Source organism: Cebidichthys violaceus, unplaced genomic scaffold (genome assembly GCF_023349555.1).
Source record: "Cebidichthys violaceus isolate CVI_PGR_0920_01 unplaced genomic scaffold, fCebVio1.0.p SCAF_31, whole genome shotgun sequence".
Taxonomy (NCBI): domain Eukaryota; kingdom Metazoa; phylum Chordata; class Actinopteri; order Perciformes; family Stichaeidae; genus Cebidichthys; species Cebidichthys violaceus.
In genome coordinates, this window is record NW_027176495.1 from 574,984 (window position 1) to 602,796 (window position 27,813).

General features: G+C 43.4%; 4 protein-coding genes across 5 annotated transcripts; 2 read left to right on the forward strand and 2 right to left on the reverse strand.

Moving 5' to 3' along the window:
• Positions 1–1,492: 1,492 nt before the first annotated feature.
• cep57l1 (centrosomal protein 57, like 1) lies at positions 1,493–4,964 on the forward strand. Its single transcript, XM_068724579.1, has 11 exons — positions 1,493–1,638; positions 2,074–2,245; positions 2,355–2,543; positions 2,630–2,751; positions 2,985–3,098; positions 3,193–3,270; positions 3,471–3,560; positions 3,640–3,714; positions 3,815–4,047; positions 4,133–4,277; positions 4,419–4,964. The coding sequence occupies exons 1-11, from the start codon at positions 1,618–1,620 to the stop codon at positions 4,623–4,625; spliced, it is 1,446 nt and encodes a 481-aa protein (XP_068580680.1). The 5' UTR covers positions 1,493–1,617; the 3' UTR covers positions 4,626–4,964.
• A 2,810-nt stretch (positions 4,965–7,774) lies between these two features.
• On the reverse strand, positions 7,775–17,676 carry cd164 (CD164 molecule, sialomucin). 2 transcript variants are annotated; one of them, XM_068724513.1, is made up of 6 exons: positions 17,437–17,673; positions 16,855–16,923; positions 12,542–12,610; positions 12,077–12,181; positions 11,704–11,781; positions 7,775–11,623 (listed from the first exon to the last, which is right to left on the reverse strand). In XM_068724513.1, the coding sequence occupies exons 1-6, from the start codon at positions 17,504–17,506 to the stop codon at positions 11,451–11,453; spliced, it is 564 nt and encodes a 187-aa protein (XP_068580614.1). In that variant the 5' UTR covers positions 17,507–17,673; the 3' UTR covers positions 7,775–11,450. The 2 variants fall into 2 exon arrangements, with proteins under 2 accessions (XP_068580614.1, XP_068580615.1); XM_068724514.1 differs by lacking the exon at positions 12,077–12,181 and having other exon boundaries at positions 17,437–17,676.
• Positions 17,677–18,622: 946 nt separating this feature from the next.
• On the reverse strand, positions 18,623–20,978 carry ppil6 (peptidylprolyl isomerase (cyclophilin)-like 6). The gene is made up of 8 exons (XM_068724536.1): positions 20,899–20,978; positions 20,726–20,821; positions 19,918–20,106; positions 19,705–19,767; positions 19,433–19,580; positions 19,147–19,206; positions 18,891–19,026; positions 18,623–18,795 (listed from the first exon to the last, which is right to left on the reverse strand). The coding sequence occupies exons 1-8, from the start codon at positions 20,974–20,976 to the stop codon at positions 18,684–18,686; spliced, it is 882 nt and encodes a 293-aa protein (XP_068580637.1). The 5' UTR covers positions 20,977–20,978; the 3' UTR covers positions 18,623–18,683.
• Positions 20,979–21,198: 220 nt separating this feature from the next.
• LOC137882304 (flap endonuclease GEN homolog 1) lies at positions 21,199–27,293 on the forward strand. The gene is made up of 13 exons (XM_068724535.1): positions 21,199–21,582; positions 21,668–21,866; positions 21,958–22,134; positions 22,323–22,433; positions 22,526–22,599; positions 22,685–22,767; positions 22,893–23,043; positions 23,260–23,296; positions 23,394–23,474; positions 23,560–23,690; positions 23,791–23,852; positions 24,721–24,864; positions 25,413–27,293. Exons 1-13 carry the CDS (start codon positions 21,422–21,424, stop codon positions 26,768–26,770), a joined length of 2,769 nt encoding a protein of 922 aa, XP_068580636.1. The 5' UTR covers positions 21,199–21,421; the 3' UTR covers positions 26,771–27,293.
• Positions 27,294–27,813: the final 520 nt, after the last annotated feature.

Genomic DNA, 27,813 nt, shown 5'->3' on the forward strand with positions numbered 1-27,813 from the left:
AGTGTCATTCTCTAATACTCACTTTATCCACATTCTTTGGTGCAGGTCTTCAGGTACGGGACGTCTCGCCACAGCGCTGACCAGTAACGTTAGTCCCAGGGTAGAAACGAGAGGAGGCAACAACTCCAGGGTAAACATGTGATTGGCAGGACAGGCCGGCCAATGAGAGGAGTTCTTGGGCGTTCTAGGTTGGTGCTGTGAGGGATTCTGACAAATGATTGGTTGGAGCCGCCGGGGGGGGGGGGGGGGTATTATGGGAGTTGAATTCTCTGCGTTCGGTGAGTGTTTTATGTGGTCGATTTTAAGAACTACATCTCCCATCATCCGTAGAGCAGCCCCCCCCTTCTGTTGTTTGTCTGCAGGCCGAGGAGAGAGAGAGAGAGAGAGAGAGAGAGAGAGAGAGAGAGAGAGAGAGAGAGAGAGAGAGAGAGTTTGTAGATTTCCATTTGATTCGTTTCTGCCAAGCTGCACACTGAGACGGTCAATGCCAGTCTTATAAGCAGGCAACTATCAATGTCAACACATTCTCTGAACCAAGTGTGTCCTTTCTTTCAGTGCTGCACACCTGCCACATTGCAGACATGCTGGCTTTAGGTGCAGCAGGCCATTTGCATACTGTTTTTCAAGCCTCTATATTGATTGATTTACCGGTTAAAGACACTTTGCTTACAGACAAGAGCCTAAGTGATCGGAAAATGGCATCAATAAATGTTGTTGTTGTTGTCGTGAAGGTGGGCATGTCTCTGCATAATATGATGTACTCCACTTTCCCATTTTGCAGACCTCGAGGGTCTGTTTTTCACACGTTAAACAAGGCCATAGCTCTTTGACACTGAGGTCACGACCTGGGTATTTTAGGGGATGTGTGTGTGTGTGTGTGTGTGTGTGTGTGTGTGTGTGTGTGTGTGTGTGTGTGTGTGTGGTTAAAGAAAAAAATATCACATTTGCCATGTTTGAGTGATAAAACAAATGTAACATTATTCCATCTGTGTTGCCCTGAACTTTGACGGGACTGATTTTTTTTTTCACTTAAATGCACCGTTTTTTGTAACATTTACATTCTCAAAATATGGACTTTGGATACTTATTCAGCAACGTGTCTGGACATTATCAAATACTATACATGTCTAAAAGCCTACTGGTTAGTCATTGTTCTAACCAAACCTGGCAAAAATACTTTCATACTTTTATGAATGTATTAAATAATTTGTAATTCTACAATATTTAATTTAATCTTGCTCTTGTTTGTTTTTTGGGGGAGTATTCTAATTGTATCTACATTATATCAAAGTGTCAGATGGTGTCTCTGTGATAAAACCTTCAACAGATATCATGGAGTATTTATTTTAGACATTGATCATTTATACTCATACATTGAAAAGTCTGGAACAGTCTGGAGGAAGTGAGGAAGGATCTCAGTGCGCAGGATCTCAGTGCGCCGGCGGAACCACTGCCGGGAGGGAAATTTAAAAAGTCCGGACTGCCTGTGACAGGAAGTTTACTGAGCAGCTCGGGCGCTCCAAGAAACCAGTTAGCTATAAACACAAGCAGTCGAGGAATATTAATATACAAACATACGATTAGTTTCGAAACGAGTACCTACCTCAATGACCCAGAATGGAGACTTATAACGACCAGGTAACATTAGCAAATCAGCCGTTAGCTGCGAGTGTGGCTAACACATTAGCTTTGTTTACTTTCGCTGTCGTCGTTAGTTAAGCTAGCTGCTAACGTTAGGTTGTCTGAAGGAGCTTTTCTACATGGTTTTGTTACGTAACGTTACGTTTATCTCGATTAACTTACGGAAGGGCAGTTACAACGGGCGTTGCTTCCTTATGCTAAGATAATTATCTCAGCGTGGTTTGTAAACAAAATGGTTTGTTTTCGTTTGCAATTTAGCTTTTATGAGCTTATCGGTGGGCTTGTTAGGCTACTTCAAGCTACTTCATTTGGGTACAGTGCGTTAGTTATCGTCAGGTAGTTTACCAGCTCATGCTAGATCCCTTCTGGTTTCACCTCCACACATTGAAGAAATGTGAATTTAATTTATATACCTCCTCTTTTTGTCTGCAGACTTTAGACTCACCCTCAAAAAACAGTTACATCGGGAGCTATTACCAGCCTCCGAACAGGATACTACCAATAGCGAGACAGCTTGAGTTCCCAGTCCACTCATCCATCAGCCTGGACCCACAGATGACCAGTCCTCGGGTGTCCCACACCAAACCTAATATTGACAGCGCAGGTATGGCACAGCCATTATTTCTATCTTCTTGTCTTATAGCATGTTTTTGTTTTGTCCACCGGCTGCAATTACCAGGTACGCCTTTCTGTTCTCCTTAACTCCTCTTCAGCTGTTGTTGATGCACTGAAGACCCTCCAGGAGAAAATCAGGCGGTTGGAGCTGGAAAGGAAGCAAGCGGAGAAGAGCTATAGTCAATTCTCCCATGATGCTCGGAGGCATCAAGAGGTCACAGACTCTCACGCGGTGCCCAGTCGTCCAGCAGCTGGCCTGCCTGCGACAGATAACTCGGGCAAGAAAGGTAAGTGATGGAAGCTGCAGAGGCCAATGCACATGTCTGTCTTTTCTGTAGATTTCTTCTAATCGCTTGTTTGTTTATGAGAACAGAGCTGGACTCAAAGCTGCAGTCTGCAGAGGCCCGGTGTAAGGTCCTTGAGAAGCAGCTGGACTACATAAGGAAGATGGTTGAAAACGCAAAGAAGGAGAAGAATGTCCTCATGGAGAATCAGGTAGTCCAAAAGCTTACAAACTGAAAGAATCAAATCTGTCTTTAAAATCACAACCTAAAAACTATAAGACTAATATATTACAGAGAAATGATGAGGAGTGTGTAAAACATGCCTAAGATTGAATTCACAATGTATATGTGTGTGTGTGTGTGTATATATATATATATATATATATATATATATATATATATGTGTGTAAATAACCATATATTCTCTGTTTACCTCTGCCCTAGGCTGCACTGCAAAACCAGCAGCCGTGCATCTCAAGCAGCCAATCTCAGCGGGATAAGCTGGAGAAACTTGAATCAGAGTGTCTCAAATTGAGTCGGACACAAACTCTGGCAGAGGTTGTTCACAGTTTGTTTTTTTTACACTTGATTAGCCTAAACGCTAATCATCACAAGCTGAATTACTTTATTTTAATGTTATTTTTGCTTTCAGACGAAGCTTGCCATTTTGGAGCAAAAACTACTGAAAGAAGAGCATGAGCGTAAACTTGTGCAGGAAAAAGCCGACCAGGTCAGTCCACACACACTCAAATCATCTCAAAATATGAGACAACATCCACATTTACACTTCTCCTTAACCCCAACCTGCAGAGGATATCTAGTCTGTTTTAAGTTGCATAAAACGTACTGTCTAATAATGGTAAAATGCCAAGAAAGAATCTTGAAAATGGAAAAAGACAGACTGAAACCAGGCTGTTTCTATGTCCACAGCTCCAGAAGGACTTGGACATCAACTTTCGATTGTCTGTGCCAACTGCTGAAGAAATAAAACCAAAGAAGAAAACAAAAAAGACCACCAAGGTACTTTTCTTATTGATAAAGCTAAATAACTTTTAATTTGTTTGCACATAGTAATGATAAAAGCTGTCTTTTTCCTCAGAAAACCTCCAGACAGAATGAGCTGCCATCACCAAGGTGCCCAAGGCACAAACAAATGCCGTTTGTTGCAGGAACGGTACGTCAGTTCTGTTGCCGTGCACTTACTACATTATCATTAACTCTTTCACCTCATTTGATTTCTTTCCATTGATTTTAATTGTCTCTCCCTGTCACAGTCGACAAGCCCGAGCCATTCGGTTCACGCCAACGTACAAAGTATACTCCACATGATGAAGCACCATCAGCCCCAGCTGTGTGAACGAGTGAGCACGCTGCACCGGTCTGCTGCTGGAGCCAAGAAAAGCCTCCGAAGCGACTTCGCTTCATCTTCCACCGCTTCTCTCGAGCCGCTGGGCTCCCTTTCTGACCTGCTCTTGGCTCTGCAGGACGAGCTAGGACAAATGAGCTTGTGAGTAAGCTTTTTTTAATTTATTTTTATTTTTATGTTTTACACATTTAATAATCTGTGTGTGTGTGTGTGTGTTTTTTGTCAGCGAGCATCAAGAGTTGGTGCATCAGATCGATGCAACCCAACATTGCAAGCAGAGGCAGGACCTGCAGAGAGAGCTGGAGAGGTTGGTCGCCAGAATAGAGGAGAAGGGAGCTCAGATCACGAAGCTCCGCAAACACCAGCGGACGGTATGTGAACCATCACATCCAGCGGCAGGCTTTGTAGATGTGTAAATATTTAAGCATGTCCAGTGTCTGTCTGTGTGGCGCCATCCCTAATTGTGTACGTAGTTTAGGTCACTAATGTCGCTGTCCTCGGCTCCCGCACAGGTCCATAAATTGACTCGGAGCCAGCCACGTGCCGAGGAACGCGCAGCCAAGGAGTTGAGTGGGATCAAGCCACCTGTTCCCTCTCCTGTTAAGGCTCAGAGAAAGGGAAAGAAAGGTGGGACCACTCACAACAACCTGCAGCTTCTTAGAGAGACCCAGAAGTTCAGAAACAGCCTAAAACTAGACGACGTCTCCTGGGAAACATGAGGTTCTCTGAAAGACCTTTCTGTGATACTACAGCTGGTCGAACCACAAGACTCCCTTTGGTTCACTTCAGCCGCTTTTTCCCCACACTTCAAATGGCCTCTGGGACGTTTTTAGAAACAAGTGAAAAGAGGGAAAACACAAAGGGGTTGATTATGTGTTGCTTATGAAACCTATTAAAGCAATAGGTGTCTTAAATTAAATGTTTCACATACAGGGTACTTTATAAATAGAGGGTGTATAGTCTATGAATCATGACCTCACCCTGTCTCACCTCAAATGAAGCTGGGGTAATCTATTTTTTATATTTTCACATTTTAATAAAATGCATATTTAAACATTTTTCTTCACGTTTTACTTCTGCCAACACACAAATGTTTTTTTCTCCAAAGCGGCACCATCGGTTGTAATTCATACTTTGAACCACTAGGTGGCAGTGCTCATCCTATCTCTATTTTACAAATGTGAAGGCTGTCACTCCACACGCCCTGCAGTTGCATGTATAATAATAATAATAAGACATAACTTTATAATGTCGCATGCAGCATCAAGCTTCCTCTGTCTCGAACAGTCTGTCATACAGATGGACCAAAAGAGCTCTGTGAGGCTGGACAGCGGAGTAACTGTCGCCCTGACCACAGGACAAACGGATGTGGTTTCACATTGCTGTGCACTAGTGGGAGGAACTGCTTTTTGCCACAGGATTTTGCTGCCAAGACAGCCAAATTCATCAATGATAGCTATTACTAATTGTAGGACGGTCAGATGACGGGACACCTTTTCTTTGCTCCGTTTATTTGAGTCAACCATCTTTTTATGGCAGGAACAACCACATGCTGCCTCATAACATTCCTGCATTATCTCCTCGTTATCAGGCCTCGGTCGACATTTTTATTGTCTCATCGGGTCACATTTTTGATGATGCAGGAAGCATTTTTCTTCTTTTTTTTTTACCATAAAGCTATTCTTAGTCACTTCCTATACTACCAACTCTACAGTGGTTGTGTAGTCTCACAATTGTTATGATAAAAACTAAAATGAAGGCGTCCCTGTCCAAGGTTCTGGGTCACGGGAGTAGAAAACAGCTGATTGTTGTTGTTGCCCTCCACATTCAGCCTTTTCAGTTAATTATCTAGCTAAAATTGCCTGGTCCTGGTATTCTTGGCATGACTCTTGAGTTCACAACATGGTTAAACGGACTGAGCTGCCCTATGGGCGAGAGAGGCTAAACCTATTTCATTGTTTCTCTGTGCTCCCATATTAGATTACAGAGCATGACTGGACACGGCAATCAGGTTAGCTCAGGCAAGTCAAGCCTCCTCCGTGCCCACATACAACGTCTCTCCTGACCCTGCAGCTCTGATACCGTGTGACTGCACAACCCGCTCTTTGCCTGCTGTTGAATAGCAGCCATGTGTTCGGAGAGCAGTGTGTGTAGGAGGGCTGGGTAGACGTGAGTCTGTAAGTGTGTGTGAAGGATTTTCCAAAACGGCTAAAAGATGAAGATAAGTCTTAAGTGTACAGTCTATTTCTTTGAGTTAGAAGTTTACATGGAGAACAATTGAAAAGTAGCCTCAGTGTGTGAATACAAGTTTGTAGGAAAGGTTAGCCGAAATTAAGGATATTCCACTTTGTAGAGGAAGGCCCCATAAGGGATGACCACTGTCCATTAACAGCTGTGCAGGGTTGCAGATGTTTGTTAATGGACACACACACACACACACACACACACACATGAGAGAAGTTATGGTGTGGTTGTCCAAACAAATTTTCTCCCCTAAAACTCTCCTTGGTTCTGGGAAACAGTGCCAGCTGGGGACTCTGGCCCACTGGAAGAAGAACTGTCTGCTCAGCACAAAAACATATTGTTCAAGAACGTAGTCAACTGTACAGACTGTGATTGTGAGTGTGCGCACACACACACGTACACACACGGCCATTTCCTTTAGCGCTAACAGTTTTTGCTACATCTGCAGAACCTTGCTGTGACCCTGGAAACTGACCGTGTGTCAACTCAGTGTGAAAAACAAACTGGTTGTTTTAAACGAGGGGGATTTCTTTGTTTTTGTCAACTCATCAGTTGTACATGACAGGAAATAATGTTGCATGGTTGCTATAAACTTTATACCTGCTTGTTTTGTCATACACAGACAGTAAACCAGTTGAAGTGTTGGTCTGCTCTGTAAACTTTATGTATGCAGAGTTCAGGAAAACGCTGTGACAATACAGAGGATCATTGTGGGGCTTTTAGTTTGTGTGCGGCCAAAGGGGGGCACTAGTGTCACTAAAACCCCCTCTACACTATCAGGTGGAGCAGTTGCTCCCCACCATTTTGTGTCTGCTCGTTACCCCTCATAACCAGTAACGGTCTTGTGGGTGTGTATTGGGAGGGAGTCATCCCTTCAGTTATCTAGTGACCCGTTATCTTAGGGGCCCATGGAGGGTCTCCACAAAGATGGAGGGTATTGACTGGGTTGGGGTGGATCCAGGATGTACAACCTCAGAAATACACGTCAATAAGAATCTGATTAATTATTCTTTTTCTCCAATAGACTCCAAACACACTTTACAGAAAGAGCAGCTCAAGCTGAAACAAAGTCCCTCAGGCAGTTTAGTTTGGTGTTTCAGTAAATGAGAAGAGATAAAATGAGATGCAACTAGGCTAAATGTCAAGCTACCAGCAGCCGGTTAGCTTAGCATAAAGTCTGGATACACCTAGCATAGCCTTCTGTCCAAAGGTAACATGGAACATACAGATTTTATATGTAAATACTGCTGAATTCGGAGCGTTTAGATACTGTAAATACAACTTGAAGAAATGGTTTGTTCAGCACTGCTTTGCTGTCTTCTGTAACATGATAGCTTGTTGACCTAGCATTAGCCACACACACACACACACACACACACACACACACACACACACACACACACACACACACACACACACACGGGGCAATAGGGCAGTACAAAGCAAAGCCTGAATTCGATACATTTTGTTGTCCAGGCAACTGGCCGTTCAATTGTAACCATGGCAATAGAGCCTGAGACCTGGCCGCGTGTCATCGTCCCATTTGGGATTTGTCATGTAAATGATCTGCTACACGAGGAGAAAGTTGCCGCTGCTGCCAAATGAAAAAAGGTAAACGCAGTGATTTGTTTTAACAATATTCAAACTTTATTGGCTTTACATCGTGAACTAAAAAGGCAACACTAGAAAACAAGGCACAAAATAAAAAGGTTTGAGAGCGAGAAAGGAGCACAAAGTAAGCACAGGAAACATTTCAGGAGGCTTTTTTTGGGGGGGGCACCTGCAAGTGTCTACATGTACAGTCTGTGTATGCCAAAGCCAGAAATATCGTACCTACAAGACCGACGGCCTCTAACACAAAAGAGAAAAGATTTGGCACTACAATGAAATAAGCCACGGTGCAAAAAGGAGGGAATCAAAAAGCTTTTTACTCGTTGCTCTTAGAGTTGAACACTGCGAGGCTGAAAACTGAGGAAAGCCCTCCATGACCAAGCGAACTTAAAATCCAACTAGACAGAAAACAAGTCATTCAATAAAACAATTTGAAAATTACAACCAAAGTGGACTTCAAGTCCTCACATGACGGTTTATATGATGGAGGAAGTTGTTGCAGTTCATAACAACGCGCTGGTGATAAGTTGACCGGACCACAACCGGGCGTCATCTAGTTCAAAACCACTCACTAGCTGGTTAAAGCCATTTCAGTAGCATTTAAAAAAAAAAAAAACGCCCAGAATTCTATTGTGTGATTGGTTGAAATGTAGGCACTTAAATGCTAATAAGGGGCCAACCATCACGCATCTAACGCACACTCACTCTCCAAACCAAATTAGCCCGGTGATGGCCTGGGCCAGCTTGTCACTAGCAAAAACGCTCTGTGGGTTTTGATGAAGAAGTTAAGGCCGAGCACGACGAAAACAGACATGGAAGCAGAATACGACACAGAGAACCACTTCACAGGGGTCTGAAAGTGCTGAGTCACATTATATAATAGGTGTGTCATTTATTTTTTACAAACTACAACTATAGATGGGTATTAACTGAATAAGGCACTTTTCCTTAAGTGGTGCACTGACTGAGTTAGTTAACTTGTCGCTGAAGCTGCGGAGAGGCGACACAGTGGACATCTATTGGTACCGGAGGTGTTTCTGACCCGTCACGAGGTCAACGCTGTGTTCTCAAGCCTCCACGTCGACAGCATAGAGCGCTCCGACCGGATTCAGTGGCGACGCAGCATGCCACTCAACAGCTGTGAATAAAACTCAAAATGGTTTCTCTTAAATTTGGGGCGAAAGGCTCTCCACAGCTGAGGCGAAACTCCGGAGCCTCCTCGCCGTAGTTGGGTCTTTGGGCTGTAGCCTAATGCCACCAGGTGACTTGGTTAAAAAGGCGGGTTGACGGTGAGCAGCAGGAAACGTGTAATCCGAAATTATGAAAACAAAAACATTTGCACACTCGTACATGTCTTAAGGTCTGTGGCCATACAGAACAAGGTGATTATTCATCCATTATCTAGTAAGTATTCAAGACTGAGTATTTATACAAGCAGATTTTTTTTTTTTTGGGGGGGGGGGGGGGGGCTGAACCATGAAAGCATTTACAAAGACAAAGTTACAAAACAAAGCTTGTCAGTGCAATGCTCAATTTCCATGCCAAAACTGAGGACATTGGCTCAAAGCACACTGTTTCAAGGCATTCTTTCAACTAGCATATTGGCTAATTAACAAGTGGTTTTTAAATGGTGTAAATCCTTAAGAGCGTATGCAATGGGAGTCACGAAAGAAAAAAGTCACAACTCCAAGCATCCAGCATGCAATAATGAAAAGGCATTTAACAAAACATCATTGACGCCGACGAGCACAACGTACTGATAAACACTCCTTCATTTAGCCTTTCCTCAAGTTGAAACCTAGAAGATTAAAAAAAACCAAAAAGAAACGGGGCGTGGCTATGTACAGGAGGGGACAAAATGGAACAGAAATACAAATCACACAGTTAGCAGCGAGCTAATTGGAGAACGCGACATGAGCTCTAGCACGGCTGCTTTAGTTGTTGCAGTTCTGCACTTTGATCACGATCCTCTCATTCACACGGCAAAGTCAGAAATCAGAGGCGCAATGCTCATTTTGAACAAACAAACAGTCCAACATTTTTACCTCGATGCACTCTCTGCAATACTCAAGTGTTGTTGTTTTTTTTAAATTAAGTCCAATACGTTTTTGCCATTTCTTTAAAAGTTGCACTCCCTGATTTAAAAGCACCTAACGGCGCCCCAAAGTGTCCTGCGAGCTCATCGTTCACGTTCTGAAATGAATAAGAAAACATGAAGAGTGAGGTGGTAGGATATTTGGGAGAGAAAAAAAAAAAGGGAGAGCACTTTTAAATATTCATTTATACAAAGTCACCAGTGAGAAGACCATAGGTTTCATGTACTGAATATATAGTCCTCTACTTTATAGGGGAAAAAAAACTTCAATCTCCATTGATCAAGGCCCTCAGATTACATCTATTTCACTCCATTCCTCAAAAACACAAGGCTCTTCAGTCCAGCTGGGATACAGCGGTTGTCACCAATATCAGCGCAGCGACACCGCTTCTTTCTTAAAAACAAACTAATGATAACACCTGGGCCTCAACCAGGAAGACTCCTCCTCTTCCTCTTCTCTCTTTAAGTCATACCGGACGTTAAAGGCACTTCACTGCTATCACTGTCCACATCAAGAAGGTGCACGCCATTTTCTTTACCTCCCCGTTCTCTGTATTAAACACTATTAAAACTGATTCATCGTTAATATTCTACAATCTTTCGCTTTTGACCTCCCCCACAGAAATTCGGGCAAAAGGGCCAGCTCCACGTTAACAGTCGGAGTGGGTACGTTTTAAAGTCGGTGGAGAAGAAATAACACAGCTGGGAGATTAAAGGATGGGAAATGAATTTGATATGGGATTTATTGCATTGATCTGCTCTACTGGCAGTTGGTTTTTGACATATTTTTTCTTCAGCACTCCTAAATGCCATGGGAGACACCCAGATTAGACCGTTTACCAGAAAGGGTGGCTATTTGTTTTAGTCCGACGTCAGATGATTGGGTGTTGCTTTTATTCCCTCGTTGATGCATCGTGTATGAACACACATGCACGACGCAGCGGGGGGGGGACCTACCCACGATTCAACAGGCTAAAAGCAAAACTGAATCATCGCAGTCGTCACGTTAAAGAACAAGCTGTGAACTCAAACAGTGTTTCCAAAATCAAGACAGAAACAAAAAAAAAAAAAAGGGTTTTAGATGCTACCGGTTTGCAGCTGTACTACTCCTTAGGCATCAACAGGAAAGCTGCTTTGGGTACGTGACTAATTCTTTAACTCTCATGTGGTGTGTTGTTGAATTGAGGAGGCCACGAGGAGAGGGGCTGTAAATAACACAGACGCCCTCAATTCACTAGGATGGCTAACGGCATGGTGCAGGTGGGAGTAACTATCAGATCATGTAATCCCTATGCTCAAGGATAAAAACACCATGTTACTGGGGAGTTAAATGATCATACATACATGCCTTAGTGTGTGTGTGTGTGTGTGTGTGTGTGTGTGTGTGTGTGTCTCTTAATACATACTACAACAGCAGGGCTAATGCAGGCCTAAACCACAAGTGGCACAAACATCAAAGGTCTAGAGCACCCTGCTTGAAAACACTGTTTGAGTCCACCGTGATGAGTGCATGCCGAGCGGGGGAGTCTTCTCTGCAAGGTTCTAGTTGGCGGGGATCGGTCGAGTGATGTGGGATCCAAAAGTGCGGCCCGCTTCAAAGGGTGTGGTAGTTGCGGTCCTTGGACTTGCAGAACTTGTAGAGGAAGAAGATCACGGCCTGCAGGCCCAGGATCAGCACTATTCCGCCGATGAAGCTTGCGGCGTCGAAGGTGTTCTTGTGAGGGGCGGGAGAGGGGGTGATCGGGGTGGAATTGGTGCTGGTTCCCACTGTGATGAAAACAAAAAAAACGTGTCATTAAATGCTCTTGCTCCATCACAAATGTCACAAACTTTTTTTCCCCACGTACTTGAAGTAGGGACTGGAGTCGTAGAGATGGAGGTGTTGTGAGTCGGGGCGACGGTGGAGGAATTCATGGTCGTATTGCCTGTAGTGGGGCACAGTGAGAACGCACCCTTTAACCGCCACGCCGTTTGACTTCAACGCATTTTACTTTGAAAGACGTTTGAAGTTGTAATCCTCAAGAGTTCAGCCCTGGTTGATTTGCAGACGCCTGCAGTTACTCATGGCATTAGTAAGTACTGTTGCTGTAACAGACTTTCAATAAAGAATTTAACTTATCTTGAAGATATGTCAATAAAAACAAAGACCTCTTCAAACCGTACATGCTGGACGCCACGGACTAAAGCAGGTAGCAGCAGAGGGTATTAAGGACTGGTTACCTGTTGTGGGCTGAGGGCTGCTGGCGCTGGTGGCAACAGACACAGGGGAGACAGTAGAGGGATGGGAAGTAGTCACAGAGACATTTGTCTGGGTTGTTGAGGTTTCTACAGCAGGACAGGGAACCAACACCGAGACGGGGTGAAAGGAGGAAAGCAGAAGACACCACACAAACAACAACAACGGCCAGAAAGTACACAACGCTCCCTCGTCATTTCTCCTGGGAAAAGGGAAAATTAGTCTTTTGGGGAAACAAACAAAAGCCGAGAGAGACGGAGCCAAAGTGCAGCGACTGACCGGAATCTGACACCTCCGTTAAAACAGAATCTGCAGATTTTAGAATGTTTTATAATTCCTTTGTGTACAAATATGGAGTCTACAGATTCTCTGCGGGCCTAAAAGAACACGTTAATACAAAATGTTAATTCCTCATCAGACATTTGAAACCACTATGCTGCTTGACTTACCTGAGCAGCTGGCTGTGGTGCAGGTCTCATTAGCTGGCAGAAGAGTCATGTTGTAACAGCCAACGGTTACTGTAGAGACAAAAGTATCGCGGGTTAAAAGCGCGATTCGTGCTCGAGACAAATTCAGTTTCCTCAGAGTGGACTTCAGTGTCTTATGTCGGCGAGGACAAAAGCACTCTCGAGTCCGAGTCTGCTATTTTGAGCCGACGACCGGACAATCATTTTTACCAACAGTCTCATTAAACAGCTCACAAAGAAGAAGAAGAAGAAGAAGAAGCAGCGACATCACAGCGCGTGTCCAAACCATAACGGCCTACAGTCTTGATCTCAAGGTTTAAATCGTCCTCTCACATCAAATAAATGTGTTTCCCTTTGAAATATATATATATATATATATATATATATATATATATATATATATATATATATATATATATATATATAGTGAGCATAGGGAGTAGAAGAATAAAGTACCAGAAATATTTGCATACAGAACTTCAGTAAATTGACCACCATAGTTTAAGACTGGAGACATTTGTATTTGATCATAATGTTCAGATTTCTGACTCATAGCTTGATCATCTAGGAATATTCTCTCTTATTGGAAAATGAGATTATTAATTAACCACGACAGAAAGGGACTTTGCCCCGCCGTGACGCTCTGTCTGTGACAAGAACTCGACAAGAACTGGAGATACAGACGTTAGCGGCGATTTTGTCATTTATCCATTAACCTTAAAACGGAATCTGACTAAAATTACAGACAGGATTATCCATAGAGAAAGACAGGTCTATCAATGTTTCCTTTAACGGTTCAACTCCGTGAGGAAAGCATGAGTCACGACAGACAGCGCCTTGTGACTATAGATGCTTTTCACACCCGGTTATATCACTCCACTGCTCTTGTTACAGCGAGACGCGTCACAAACTATTCTGAGCAATCTTCCTTCTTTTTTTTTCCACCAATCAAAAAAATACCAAAAATAAATAAATAGAAAATCTTTCAGTTTTGGACCGTTTCAAATTGCATCCCAGTGGGCTTTGTGAACGTGGCATTTTAATTCAAACGATGTAAAAACCTTACTTATTCCATTACACACTACTTTTATATACATCACAATCGGACTTTTGGACATGGATTCAGTGTCTCGGTCCGGTCTGGGATCAGGTTGTAAAACTTTAGGTCTCCAGCGATACAGAAGTGGGTAACTTATTTCCCATAAAGCTTTAATAATAACTACAGTGACAAGGGAAGCCATTAAAGGCCCTTTACCATGTCTTTGTGTTGATAAAAACTTTGTTTATTATATGAGGACATGGGAGCGTCATCACTCCTGGCTTACAGGAACATCATAAAGGGAACTGTGTCCACTCAGTGTAAGGGCACCTGGTGCTGTAAAACAAGTAACGACTCCCACCAGATGGCCGCCCATAAATTACAGATACGGCGATTTTAACGGTAAAGGCTGCAGCCATTGTTGAAAGCATCTTTTGGGTTTTCTCCAAATAGGGTCAAAAATGAGTCACCAGGATGAAAAGTCTCTGTTTGACTGTGTTGTTTGACTTGTATTGAGGATGTGGTTCTGTGGTATTCGGGAGCTAATCCGTCCACCGTCGTCTCTCTTTGCCAATGCAGCTTCTCCTTGTTTTATGTCGGATTGTGAAACTTTTTAAAAGCTAGAAACCGTAACGACTCACTGACTTTCAAACTGTGATTTAGTAACATCAAAGATCGAGTCATTACGAAAGTGTCGGCTGCGTTATTTCTCACACACTCTCTCTCTCTCTCTCTCTCTCTCTCTCTCTCTCTCTCTCTCTCTCTCTCTCTCTCTCTCTCTCTCTCTCTCTCTCTCTCTCTCTCTCTCTCCCCGTGTGATCCGACACTGCGATCGATGTACCTCGACGCATGTTGGAGGAGGTTGTTTTCCACTCCCCGGTAGGTCACTACTCACAGGGCTGTTATCTCGCAGGCAGCTGTGAACGGTAGGACTGACTCTCACCCCTTTTCCAAGACGGTGACATCATGATCATCGTACACAGCGGCCCGCTGAAGCTAAAGAGGTGCGAGTGAAAGCCTCCACACAAAACGGCGTCTCGGTTTAAGAGCGCTCACAGACCACAGCCTGTACGCAAGAGGCGCTACGGAACTTGCGTGTACTCGCGTAAAGTTCTGGAGGGTTTCAACACTAGGGCTGCAGGGAAACCGAAGATAAATGTGATAATGACACTGTGGCTATGCTGCGCTTCAGGAAAGCCATCTCGACTGGCCAGAGCTGACCTTTCCCGGGGGGTTGTTTTTTTTTTGCTGAGTTCATATAAAATAGGCGATCCATTCTTGGGTTTGTGAAAAGGCTTCGGCTCTCGGCTTACTTTGTGAGCAGTCAGTGTTGTTCGACACTGTTGAGTCTGCTGTGGCCTGGTGAGAGACGGCACTGAGAGGAGTCTTTGGGTAGAAAAGACACAAAACAATATAAAACCCAGCCAAACCTCCCTGAAACTTGTAACAATGACTCCTTATCTTGTTTCAAATAACATCAGAAGATCGTGGTTAAAAAAAAAAAAAATAGCTGCTGATCAAATCTTTCGTACAATAAAAAGACAGACTGTGTTGATCAAAACTTGTGAAAATGACAACAAACGTAAGAACAGATCTCAACGTATTTTGGTTTTTTTGTGTTTGTCATTTCCTCTCGTGCATTAAATATAAATGTAAACCTCTATGTGTTTCTCTCTTGGGAAACACAACAGGCTTGTCCAGTCTCCCTTGGCTCTGAGAGGACGAGCATAATTACCGTCTCACCTGGCCTGTTCAACAACTTAATGAATCGTGACGTAATACGAGGGACATTCAGAGACAAAGCAGGAGGAGGAGGAGGGTGTGATCAACAAATCTCTAGACGCCCTTTGAGAGAATCACAGCTCCTCTTTGGTTAGATTGTCAAACAGGTCGACTCACACCAAGAGGCAAAACACTCGTCCTACTTACGTTAACTGTTGTCGGAGCAAAGCTTAATGGACGTGTATCATCAGTTATATTTTGTACGACGAGATCACAGAACACTTTCGCCCCGACCTGCGCCCGAGGCCCACATTACGAGAAGAAGAAGAAGAAGAAGAAGAAGAAATCACGTGAAGCTAATCGTCGGTGCTTTCTGCACTCTTTCCTTTCACTCGTGCCGTTATCCGCTCCTTTCTTCTGCTCCCCCAACGCAAGGATATTGCAGGCTTCCTGTCGCACATCCACAAGCTTCCTCTCCTGTTTATCTTTTACACAATCACTTGAGACCCGTGTGTGTGCGTGTGTGTGTGTGTGTCTAACTACACACACACACACACACACACACACACACACACACACACACACACACACACACACTGAACTCAGGTCAACGTTGGAGCGCTGCCTTCTAGGGCAATATGGTCAATCATCCAAAACTTGTTTTGTTCCGCTACAAGGTTCAGGTTTTGATCACAGGTCTACCGTAGCATTTACCTCACAAAACACCAGATAATCACAAGGGTTTATCACAAACACTCTGTTATTCACATCTGCTGAATGAAATAGTGACAAACCTACGATTTTTAAGATACAAGATGATGTCACCTGATCTCTGCTTTACTCATAAAAGCTCATTTCCTGACACTGATAACAACATGAAAACAAACAGCTCCTCTCCTACTAAAACAACACACCATGAGGGGAGCATGCAGCGAATGGAAAGCCGTTGGTTGACTCAGGAAACAACGGAAACTTCTTTTTACCGAGCGATGAATATATTTCTAAAAATGTCAACCAGCGCACTTCCAACTTGGGTTGAAAATGACCACAGCTACATATTTCTCCACTCCACAGCGCAGAAGTCAGAGAGGTTTCTGACACTCGGGCCGCTCATGTTCAGACAGACGTTTCCATTAACATAATGAAATCACGGGACGGCTATACACAGATGTAGGCAAAGGGCAGCGACACCAAAAATCAGGACAAGAGTGCAGCGTTAATGTCGAAAAGACATATAGCTCTGCCTCTCAATCCTTAAATTAAATTATAGTGGGAATAAAATAGCGAGTGTAAGCAATAACCTCGACCTCTCAGCCTGCAGAGCTGAGTGCCAGTAATTTACTCCCAAACCAAGCTTGTCCGTCGGTGTTTCGCCGGACGATTTAGAGGATGACATCATCTAAAAAGTCGAGCCGTGCATTCTCTCCATACCCGAGGAATCATGTGTCCAACGAGTCCAGCTGTCTGGGCACACAAGGACCAACCTGTGCCACTCCCTCCCACAACCTGCCACACAGTCATGACAGATACTCACATGTGCAGTTAGTCCACTTGCAGTCGGCAGCGGTTCCACAATCCTCACACGACTTAGAGGGACATTCATCTGCAAAGGAGACATTCATTAAATGTAGTAGTGGTGGTATTTTACAGTAACTTCCTCCTGCATGTGGTAGAAAGTGAAACTAACATTAGCTCTCCATGTGTTGCTGCTGGATAAGGGATCTAACTGACAATAAATCAAAATCATTTAGCACAAACAAACAGCAAAATATGACAATGTTGGGAATATTGAGATGTGACACAGGAGGCAAATGAAAGCGGTTACATAACAAGCTGATCTGGATCTGACAATGAGAGTTAACGTTACACCAGCCTGTCCTGTGTCGTTAATAGTATTATAATAATAATATTAACCTACAGTCCACGTGACACAACGTAAACCGAATCGAAGCCCACACTGTCTGCTTGCAGGCTGAAGCGTTAGCTAATCCTGGCAATTTGAGCGTGGAAATGAAATTGTAATGACCAAAAATGGAGTCTGGATCAGTTTACTGGTGTGGACCGTCTTGGTTGTAGCTATAGCCGCTAGCTCAGCAGCGAGAGGTCGCAAACTTACCTGAGTCCGTTGCGGCTGGCGCGCCAATCAGAGCCAGAACCACAGTGAAAAACACCACCTTCAGGTACATGACTGCGGGCAACTTATCGCGCTTTGTGTTCCGACAGGAGAAACCGTATCTGAGGAGAAACGTCGAGAGTGAGACTTCACAGCTTCCTCCTCGTCTTTGCGCTTCTGGTCACTGCTGCTGCTGTTGTTGCTGCTCGCGCTAGCTCGCTACTTCCTACTTGACAGGTCATGTGGCACTTTTTTTTTTTTCTTTCTTTTTTTTTTTTTTTTTACTGGGAGGAGGGAGAAAAAAAACGAAAGTGCACGTGAACTGCCACCACGTCAACGACTAGAAGAAAAGGCGCGTGTTGATCGTTTATCAAACTGCTGGGTGTCACTGCTATGTTTAGCTGAGGGAGGCGTCACTCAAGACATACCTGATGGGGAAAAAAAGTACACCTGTGACGAAAAACACTGAATATTAATACACTAAAAATAACCTCTCACAGCCATGGCCTGATTGGCACAGATATGATGCACTGTGGCCTCCTGACAGTCACTTCCCATCCACTCAAAGTGGATTTTTAAGGGATACAACACAAACAGTTATCAATTGAAATGATGTTCAGGAGTCTCTTATCTTAGCCTGAATCTGGAGGTTCATTTACCATTTGTTTATATCATCCTGAGCCTTACTCATGGGTCATAATTTGATTTTGGACAGCTAAAATTAAATTTAACGATGAAGGTTCCACCTGCTTGCTCCACCTCTGCGCCTTTCTCCTAAGTTCGTATTCAAATATACTTCTCGGCAAAGACAGAGCAGATGTTGAGTTGGCCATTGCCGTGCACATTGCATGTTAAAGAGAAATGTTTTCAGTTGATCCCACCTCATTTGCAGCATTGCGTTTGCATTTCAGTACCTGCAAGTTTCACTCTGGGTGAACTCAATATAGAATAACATTATGAATATATGTTGTTCGCACTACCTGTAAGTATTTTGTGTGTAAACGTTACTCTCAAAAACACACAGAAACCAGAGTAAAATGATATAAATATACACATACACAGAGTAATTGATGTGGATGTGATGACAAAATGCTACGACATAAAGACACAGAATGTACTGTATTCATGCACAGTATAAACAAAAATGCCAAATTACAAGTACATACAAAAGAGAAGCAAATATCAGTCGGATGTATCGGATGTTTAGGTTTATTTGATTACAAGAAATAAAAAAAAATTAAAAAAAACATTTAAAACTTAAACACTCCACAATCTGTAACTTTACAGTCATACTTGGGTCTTTCATTGCAAGTCTGAGCTCCTTCTATTCTCCCGAGGACGTCGACACCCTCAACCACGTGACTAGAATAGGAAATAAAGACACTAGGCTTGAGCAGAACTGTATACGAGATCTGAAATATTGCACCGTTGGGAAATGAAATAGGTGTGATACAAACCCAAAAGCAACATAGGTCCTGTCCATCCAGGGTGTCGGCTGCAGGGTGATGTAAAACTGGGATCCATTAGTATGGGGCCCCTTATTGGCCATTCCTAGAGTGCCCCGTCTAGTGTGGGACACGGCAAAGCTCTCATCTAAAAGGAGAAAGGACACATATTGTGGAGAATTTACAGACATATGTAATATACACACATGCACAGTGGGTTCTCATGGCAACGCTGTTGATGTCTTGGAACGTTTATATGTTTTTTTACCTTCAAATGTTGGTCCATAGATCGACTCCCCTCCATCACCTCTCCTTTCTGGGGAAATATCTGCCAAATTGAAAGATACATGTATTGTGTAATTAGACCACAGTGATACAAATTCACTTCCTCAATCTCACAATATTTTTGCTGACGACTTTAGTTGCTGTCACAAACATAACACGGGTTGGGCTGTAATGAGTAATGTGGATGGGAAGTTTGAGGAAGTCACTGCTTATCTCTCTTTCTGGAAACAGAGTCAGATAAGTTGTATCTAGTTTAATGCGGACCGTACCTCCGCCTTGCACCCAGCCGTTAGGCACCACGCGATGAAACACAGAGCCCTTGTAGCAGAGTGGGAGGCCGCTCCGTGACAGACCTCGCTCTCCGGTGCACAGAGCCTCGAAGTTCTTTGATGTCTTTGGACAAAGATCTGAGAACAGCTGAGGAGAGGGAGGACAATGTGCCTTATTAACATGCTGCTATTCTGTAATGCTAATCAGTTCAATCTGATAGTGCAGGTGGTATGTGCAAGCAATGATAAAACCACATGAATCTGTGCCTCACCTCAAACAATAACTTCCCCACCGCCTCTCCTGCTATTTCAATGTCCATGAAGACAAACTGATGCTGTAATGAAAGGACGGAGATGTGTATTCTTTTCATTTGAATGTTTATAGAGCAATATTTATCAGGAAGAGCCACTGATGACTGTAACCTGATGGTTTGCAGATTTTTGAACCTAAACTTGTTATGTTTGCGTCAGTGGCGTGGACTTGCCCCATTGTCCCGGAGGTGTTTGGTGTAGTAGTCTTCAGTGAGAGCCAAATAGAAAGCCTGTGGCCGAGTGAAAGAGAAACTCCACTGATTCTGGGCCCAGGAGGCGAGATCCTCCTCATCACCGAGGAGCAGGCCGTTCACAAAGCACATCAGGCCGCTGGAGTACTGCCACGCTTCACCACGCAGCTCCTTGAGTCACAAGGGTTCGAACAACAGATGTGTTGTGATTCAGCAGAATAACCATAACGTCGAACTACAGCAGTACTGTGTTGTGTCTGTAGCTGCATAGTAGAGCGTCGCAAGCAGCTGCAGCTTACACAGTCTACAGAAATGGTGGAGAGTAACACACGTATTTACTCAAGTACTAAACAATTGTGATGTACTTCTACTTTACTTGAGTATTTAAAGGCTTAGTATTAAGAATATACATAAAAAAGATATATTATATTATATTATTATTTGATAACAATTTAATAACCCATGATGCAACACTGACACAGACCATACTTCTGCCTAATGAGTGATTCCTCTTGACACTTTGAGTATATTTTCTTCTCCTCATAACTCTCCATCTCTGAATGAGCAGCAGTGTTGCTCTTTATGAATGGATTTATACAATCTAAAATGCACATAATACTGCTAAGGTCCCTGTTGTGGGAGACTATTTGCTAGCCATTTCTTTGCAGTATATCTTTTCTCTGCTTTAATGAGTTCAACAGTTACTGGAAGTTTATTCCATTTCATTTGCAACCCAAAAAACAATTTGCTTGAGGTTTGGATTTTAAAGGAATATAAACAGATGACTCACCCTTTTCTTTTGGGACAGATATGTGTGCCAGTCAAATTCCAGTAGTGGTTGAATTTTTGGATCGAGGAATGCCTCTGGAAACTTCTGTTTTAGTCCCTGTTGTGCAAAAAAAGTGTTGATAAATTTCAGATGAAATTATGCCAAATAACACAAAGAAATGAACGATGTATTACCTCGGCAATACTTCTGGCAACATGGAAATTGCAGTCTTTAATTAAGCCGACAACTTCTAGTTGTATTTGTGAGTCCATGGTTGTAAATAAAATCAGTCAAAAGGTCTGTAAACAAGAGCCTGTCTCCATAACAACACGCATTTAGAGGCGCTTTAATATGACGTACATGTTAAAATGTCCGGCTTCGACCGACTTCGCGAGGCTGTTCCCTTTCTTTCCACCTTGTTGTTGAAATAATAAAGTGAATCGAAATGATACGTTACATAAAGCCTTGCGATGACACCATATTCAATTTAAACGTCGAGTTGACTTTCTTTTCCCACGTCGTGACAGTTAATACAGCAACAAGGCAGCGTAGTGCACAGATGTTTTCAACGAATTGGAACGGGGCCCAACGGCCGCCACTGTTTGAAAAGACTTTGTCGTTGTCCTTGTTGGGGTTTTTTGTGTTGTTCAGCATTCACGTTTTCTACACACTCCGCTGAATTAAAATACATTGAAAAAGCCGGGGGTTTTTTTGGACATGGGTGTCCACGACTTGTGGTCCATCGTGGAGCCGGTTCGCGAGTCGGTGCCGCTGTACAGTTTGAGCGGAATGACGCTGGCAGTGGACCTGAGTCTGTGGGTGTGCGAGGCCCAGCATGTCCAAGCGATGATGGGGAGAGTCACCAAGCCCCACCTGAGGTAAACGTCACGTATTGCTCTTTAATCGATCAGCTTAAAACTGTATCTGGTCTCTGGTTAAAAAGCAATGCTCTTGTGTGCGCAGGAATTTATTTTTCAGGGCGTCCTCCCTCACGCTTATGGGAGTAAAGCTTGTGTTCGTGATGGAAGGAGAAGCCCCTGAACTAAAAGCAGAAACCATGAGCAAGAGGACACAAACAAGATATGGAGGATTCAAAAAGGCGTCTGCCCCGAAGACTGCAGTAAACACCAGCAGAGGGCGCTTTAAAGCCGTCCTTCGAGAGGTTGGTTGCTTTCCCCATCTCACCTGCAGATCAGACAGCCGTGATGAATTATTCATTTCTATGCACTCTTGTCCGTCTCGGATGCCTGCAGTGTGCAGACATGTTGGACTGTCTGGGTGTGCCCTGGGTGACGGCTGCTGGGGAGGCCGAGGCCATGTGTGCCTACCTGGACTCGCAGGGCCTGGTGGACGGCTGCATCACCAACGATGGAGACGCCTTCTTGTATGGAGCCCGGACTGTCTACAGGAACTTCAACATGAACAGTAAAGTATGTCTGTGAAGGTTTAGTCATCCACGCTGTTCAACATCTGGAAAAAGTTGAACCCAAAGAGTCTGATTTGAATGTGCTCATTTGAAAGGCTTCTTCATTTCAAACTGTTATGGGGATTAGTACTGACTTCTGTATTCTATGCCTTTTGTTCCTAATCTGCATACTATTATTTGTCCTCCCTGCAGGACCCACAGGTGGACTGTTACAGGACGTCCAGGGTACAAACTGAGTTACATCTCTCCAGAGAGAATCTAGTTGGTCTGGCCGTCCTCCTCGGCTGCGATTATATTCCTAAAGTAGGGAGGACATCTTAATCTTAAAACGTGCAGCCTCAAAATCACCGACATGAAGGACTCGTGTTAACTGAACAATGTCACTCTTCCATAAGGGCATTCTAGGTGTCGGTAAAGAGCAAGCTCTGAGGCTCATCCAGATGCTGAAAGGACAAACACTTCTGCAGAGGTAGGAGACACAGATGTGCGGTTGTACGTTAGCACTATTCCTTTCCGTTTCCTCGCGTAATGTAAGCTGTCTTTGATCACCTCAGGTTTATGCAGTGGAAGGAGGAGAACGCAGGCGTGTTTGAGGGAGCAAAGAAGGTTCCTCACTGCAACATGTGTCGACATCCTGGTGAGTGGTGCCCTGCTTTGAACTCTGACCCCTGTTCCTGATTAGAGGTGGAAAAGAAACTACTACTCGACTCTTTCTTCTCTTGTTTTTAATCAAATTCTGATTCATCTCCTCCCACTTTTCAGGCTCAGCGAAGGCACACGAACGTGGCGGCTGCGCTCTGTGTGACAGCACACGTTTCTGTCAACCGCAGGACTTTGACTACCGGTGTCCCTGTGACTGGCACCGCTACGAACAGGCCCGGCAGGACCTGTCTTTTGAGGCAAATATCAGAAAGTACGTGACTTTACAAAAAACGAAAGTGGAATGGCAAAGCAGGGAAATAGAGGCAACAAAAGTCTAAGACTAGTCGTGTTATAGTCTAGTAGCTTATAATGCTTCTTAATTGGTCAAAAGAATCTGACTAAAGACATCAACATTGAGGTTTTGTTGTAATGGTTTCAAAGGACAGTTTCCATGTTATGTGTAATCAGTGTTTCATTTCTTTTTCAGGAAAACACTGGCAAGTCAACAGTTCCCTTTCACAGAGGTACAGCTGTTTTCATCTGCAATGGCTTGTATGTTATTGCTCAGTCGTATGATAATCTGCACTACACGGTTTTTAAATCTTTGATTGCATTTTGCAGATCATTCGTGAGTTTCTGATTTCAAAGGACAAGCCTGTGTCACATTTTAAGAGGAGACAGCCGAACATGCTGTTGATGCAGGTAATGAGTTTATTTATTTATGGGACTCGTCCAGTCACTGAGTTCTATCTTTAAGTTTAAGCATATTTCATTTTGTGTTTTTCAGAAATTTGCCTGTGACAAGATGGAGTGGCCGAAGCATTACACCAGTGAGAAGGTTTTAGTCCTGATGACCTACGTAGAGTTGATGAACAGAAAATATGGAAGAGAAATGTGCTCCCAAATCAAGCCCCTCAGGTAGTCCAACGAGCCCAATTTCAGTTTTTACCAACAACACAACTGTTGTAATTATTTCAGTACAGTCATAACGCAGAACGACGCATTTTTCCTTCAAAAGAATATTCAAACCGAGGGTGAGGAATGCCGTCGCTTGCTTCGAGGTCATCTGGAGCGCTCCAGGTCGGTGTAAATCTCGTGAACTTTTTTTCTTGTTTCTCATATTAGGAGATGGCGATATTTTATAAAAACATCCTCTGGGTTGAGTGACGCCGGGTTGTCTGTTAGTGACTTGCTGTGAGGTTGAGTTCAGAGGTGACAGATCAGTCACAACAGCCACTAGGTGCTAAACTGGCTTCCTCCCAATCTGTCATATCAAAGTGCTCTTCACTAACGAGCCCGCCTGACATGACCGGCCTGAGAAGCTCTCGATTTCCTGTATTATGTCATTTAAAACATATACAACTCAAATTATTACATAATGGGTTTAAATGTGTATTTACCATTAATGGTGTCTATTTTAAAGTAATCATTGATTACAAATGCATACGTAATCAAATTCTACGATAAAATGATTAAAATAATTAGTTGACCGAAAATTAATTGGCAACTATTTTGATAATTGATTAATTATTTAGGTCAAGCAAGGTTTGCATATTTAATTTAATATTATAGTAAAAATATGTTTTTTTTCTCTTAGTTTGACAAAACAAGACATTTTATCACTTTGGCCTCTAGGAAATGTATAATATAATAGTCACAATAATCAATATTAAAACTAATTGTTAAGAAGAAGAAAACTAGTACTACTTGTCTCTGTTTGATCTTTTTTCAGTAAAGAACCACATTTCTGAAATACAAGAAAATTACAGTGAAAATACAAAAAATAATTATATTCTTTTGTAATAAAAGTAATTTTCTTTTACTCTATATGTTTCTTGATTTTTATACTCATTTTTATTCCTATGTTTATCTTACTATATAAAGGTAAAATATATACTTATTGAGACTAATTTGGATCTGAGCTTGATTTTTTGTGTGTCTTCTACAGAACATTACGTGTTTCCTGAGGATCGGCCTGCAGAGGATCCACATGAAGTGAGGACGGTGGAGGAAGAGTCTCTCTTCCGTGTGGCCTACCCAGAGGTGGTGGAGAGCTACCTGAGAGACAAAGCTCAGGCCGAAGAGAACAAGAGTAAGACCATCATTTACTATGTTCACTGGCAAGCAAAGTACACAAACATACAACAGTAAGTGCCATGTGCTTCTCTTTCTGGGAAGATTTTTTTATAAAATGTAGTTAATTTTTTTCACAGCATAAATGGGAGCCCCACACACACACACACACACACACACACACACACACACAGACTTGAAAAGCTCCTGATCAAAGGCACCTGGTGCTTTGACTTGTTTTTCAAGGCCGTCTATTGCAGCAGCCCTGACACCTGAAAATGTAGAGTTTGGCAGCTCGGCTGGTTCACACCAAAGGCTTTGATGCAGCCGAGAGGTGTCTGTCTCACAGGCCTCGCTGTCACTTTATGCAGGTTGTACTCCGCTCCCCCCCCCCCGGTCATAACTGCTGTAGAGCTTCACTTCCTAATGCGTAGAAAAACTAGCCACTGAGATTTAAAGTCAAGAGGTACCAGAGTGAATATGCTCACAGCCTTTCACTCATTCAAAATTTGTTTTAAATCCTTTATTTCTTCACTGACATCCTGTCTCAATCTTTTTTCTTTACAGAGAAAAAGCCAAAGAGTAAAAAGGAGAAGCCATCTGATGTCTCCGATGGTGTTTCAGACCTCTTGGCCCAGATGACCCTCCAGAGTTCCTCTAACACAAACACACAGACGCTGATCCATGCCGTTTCAAACACAGAGGAACCAGATGTGGTGGTTCTGGACACTCCGGTGAACCATAAACAGCATCTGCAGTTAAAGGAAGACCTCAGCAGCCACAGTTCTCCTCTGTCTCGTGGAGAATCGGAGGCTGCCGCTTCACCGTCTGTCTCTGCTGTTATCGACGCTCTACACCTGAGCGATATCGACTGGGATGCTTTGTCCTTCACGTCCTCTCCGACTCAACCGTCGGCTACAAACCGCAACAACGCTGAGCCCAAACTGAGCAAAGCCCCAGGCGGTGATGTCAGGGAAACGGAGGAAGAAAACACAAAGCGGAAAACCTCGGGCGACGTCAAAGAAGCCGACTCCAGCGCTGCTCCGGAGTTGTGCTACGTAGACTGTCCTCTAAGGGACAGGCTGCTCATGAGGAACGCCGCTAAAGCTATGAGCCAGATGGAGGCACACAACGACGCGGTCTCGAAACAACTGAACCATGAGTTGGCTTCTCTCAAACACGTTTCTTCTCATAACTCAAAACCAAAAGGCCAGATCCCCAGTAAAGTCGGTAGTGACGGTAAATTGTCAGGAAAGGAATCTTCTGTTGCCACAAAAGAGCCACTCACGGACAAAAGGCAGTGTGCAACAAGTAAGGCGGAAACAAAAACTCACGGCTCAAACCAGCAGTTGGGGCCTGCAGCTCAGGTTAAGCCAAAGGACAGATGTAACGGCTCCCGAAAGCCTCCCGACAAATATAAATTTGTCCGAAAAGCCGTTCCATCATCTGCTGTCCCCCCACAGAGGAGCCACTCTGACCCAGCTCAGAGGGACAAGGACGTGCCGCAGACCACCAAGAAGAGCGTGTGCATGAGCACGTGTTCATCAAGCGAGGAAAGCGACGCCGAGAACCAGCAGTCCGGACCTCAAAGAAAACCTCAAATCAAGCCCATGAACAAGATCGCTGGCGGCTTTCTCTCAGACTTCCCTCTGAAACCTCAAACGATCAAACCAGCAGCGAAAGCGGCTCACACCGTTCAGTTACTACAGCTAAGACCTCTACAGAGCTACGGTGCAGATGTCGAGGTAAACGGCACACCTGCATCAACTAAAAGCAGATGCCAGGATGTCTCCCCAGCTACTGTGGACGGCGGTGTGTTCCTTCAGACTCCAGCGTCACCCGCGTTAGACAGTGATGACTCGGTTATTTGTAGTGAGAGTCCACTGCCGCTGGCAGAGAGACTGAGGCTGAAATTCCTGATGTGAGCCGGACGATTACAGGATGATGGACAAGAACATGTAAAGCCGTGTTACGTTGAATGTGAACGTTTATTCTGAACATTGGAAATGGAGGTTGACCAAAAAGTCTTATCTCAAAATCAGCAACTCTTGATGATCTGATAACTGTTTCAGTATTTTTTTTTCAAGCAAATAAGTCAATATTTTAATGGTTTCAGAAATAAGAATTTGCTGCTTTTCTTTTCCTTAACGGTATAACAGCTTGTATATCTTTTGGGTTTTTTATCAAATGAAATTATGAAGAATGATCAAGAAAATAATCAAGAAAAACACAACCTGTTACTGTGATCCTAAATGGATCTGTTTCAGTACAACGGGGTCAAAGTTTAAACACAGTTGTAAGAATATCATGCTGATTATTAGTGAGATGTGCTTTTGAAAGTTTCAGAAAAAGCCCAAAATCAGACCATGAGTCAAACTTTTCTCCATTATTTTATTGAAGCTGTGCCAGCAGGTTCTACACCATGTTCTGTAACAAATGTTGGTATTGAAAAGTGTTGCCAATGAATTAAAAACATGTAATTGTTACAATAAATCTTTTTATAAATGTTTTGTATAACCAAAGTTTGCCTTGCTCTAATCCATTCATCTGATCCTAATGAGAACCGCTTTATGTAAATCCGGGTTAAAGGTTGTGGATTAGCACAGTTCTCATGTTATACCATGTAACGGCACCACATGTGTTTTGTGTTTTTTTTTTCCCCTCCCACTTCTGTTTGACAAGCTGAAATGTCACTCCACACAGAGGACTGCAGCTCAGGGGGACACCGAGGACGCTGAGCCGTTGGTTTTACAACCTGCCAGCGTTGGTGCCCCTTGATCATGAGTGAGGCCTTACACACCTTTTCAGACATGAAAGGTCTGGCAGCAGCTTGGTGACAGCTGCATCCTCTACCCAAATAACAAGACGGGCTGGAAATAGAGCAGTTTGTCAGGATGATTCTGCTTGTTTTCCAGTGCAAATCAACCTAAAGTTTGTTTAGTCATGATGTCATTTTTTTTTTTTTGTG

What these genes read in the sequence shown, in the direction of transcription:
- cep57l1 (XM_068724579.1), top strand. Translation starts at nt 1,618, where the DNA reads ATGGAGACTTATAACGACCAG. An exon ending in ATGTCCTCATGGAGAATCAG is followed by an intron (nt 2,752 to 2,984) that starts GTAGTCCAAAAG and finishes CCTCTGCCCTAG; the next exon opens with GCTGCACTGCAAAACCAGCA. An exon ending in TGCAGGAAAAAGCCGACCAG is followed by an intron (nt 3,271 to 3,470) that starts GTCAGTCCACAC and finishes CTATGTCCACAG; the next exon opens with CTCCAGAAGGACTTGGACAT.
- cd164 (XM_068724513.1), bottom strand. Translation starts at nt 17,506, where the DNA reads ATGTACCTGAAGGTGGTGTTTTTCACTGTGGTTCTGGCTCTGATTGGC. An exon ending in GCCAGCCGCAACGGACTCAG is followed by an intron (nt 16,924 to 17,436) that starts GTAAGTTTGCGA and finishes TCTCCTTTGCAG; the next exon opens with ATGAATGTCCCTCTAAGTCG. An exon ending in CACCACAGCCAGCTGCTCAG is followed by an intron (nt 12,182 to 12,541) that starts GTAAGTCAAGCA and finishes GTCCTGCTGTAG; the next exon opens with AAACCTCAACAACCCAGACA.
- ppil6 (XM_068724536.1), bottom strand. Translation starts at nt 20,976, where the DNA reads ATGGACTCACAAATACAACTAGAAGTTGTCGGCTTAATTAAAGACTGC. An exon ending in CGGCTGGGTGCAAGGCGGAG is followed by an intron (nt 19,207 to 19,432) that starts GTACGGTCCGCA and finishes TCAATTTGGCAG; the next exon opens with ATATTTCCCCAGAAAGGAGA. An exon ending in CTATGGACCAACATTTGAAG is followed by an intron (nt 19,027 to 19,146) that starts GTAAAAAAACAT and finishes TTCTCCTTTTAG; the next exon opens with ATGAGAGCTTTGCCGTGTCC.
- LOC137882304 (XM_068724535.1), top strand. Translation starts at nt 21,422, where the DNA reads ATGGGTGTCCACGACTTGTGGTCCATCGTGGAGCCGGTTCGCGAGTCG. An exon ending in GTCACCAAGCCCCACCTGAG is followed by an intron (nt 21,583 to 21,667) that starts GTAAACGTCACG and finishes TTGTGTGCGCAG; the next exon opens with GAATTTATTTTTCAGGGCGT. An exon ending in TTAAAGCCGTCCTTCGAGAG is followed by an intron (nt 21,867 to 21,957) that starts GTTGGTTGCTTT and finishes GGATGCCTGCAG; the next exon opens with TGTGCAGACATGTTGGACTG.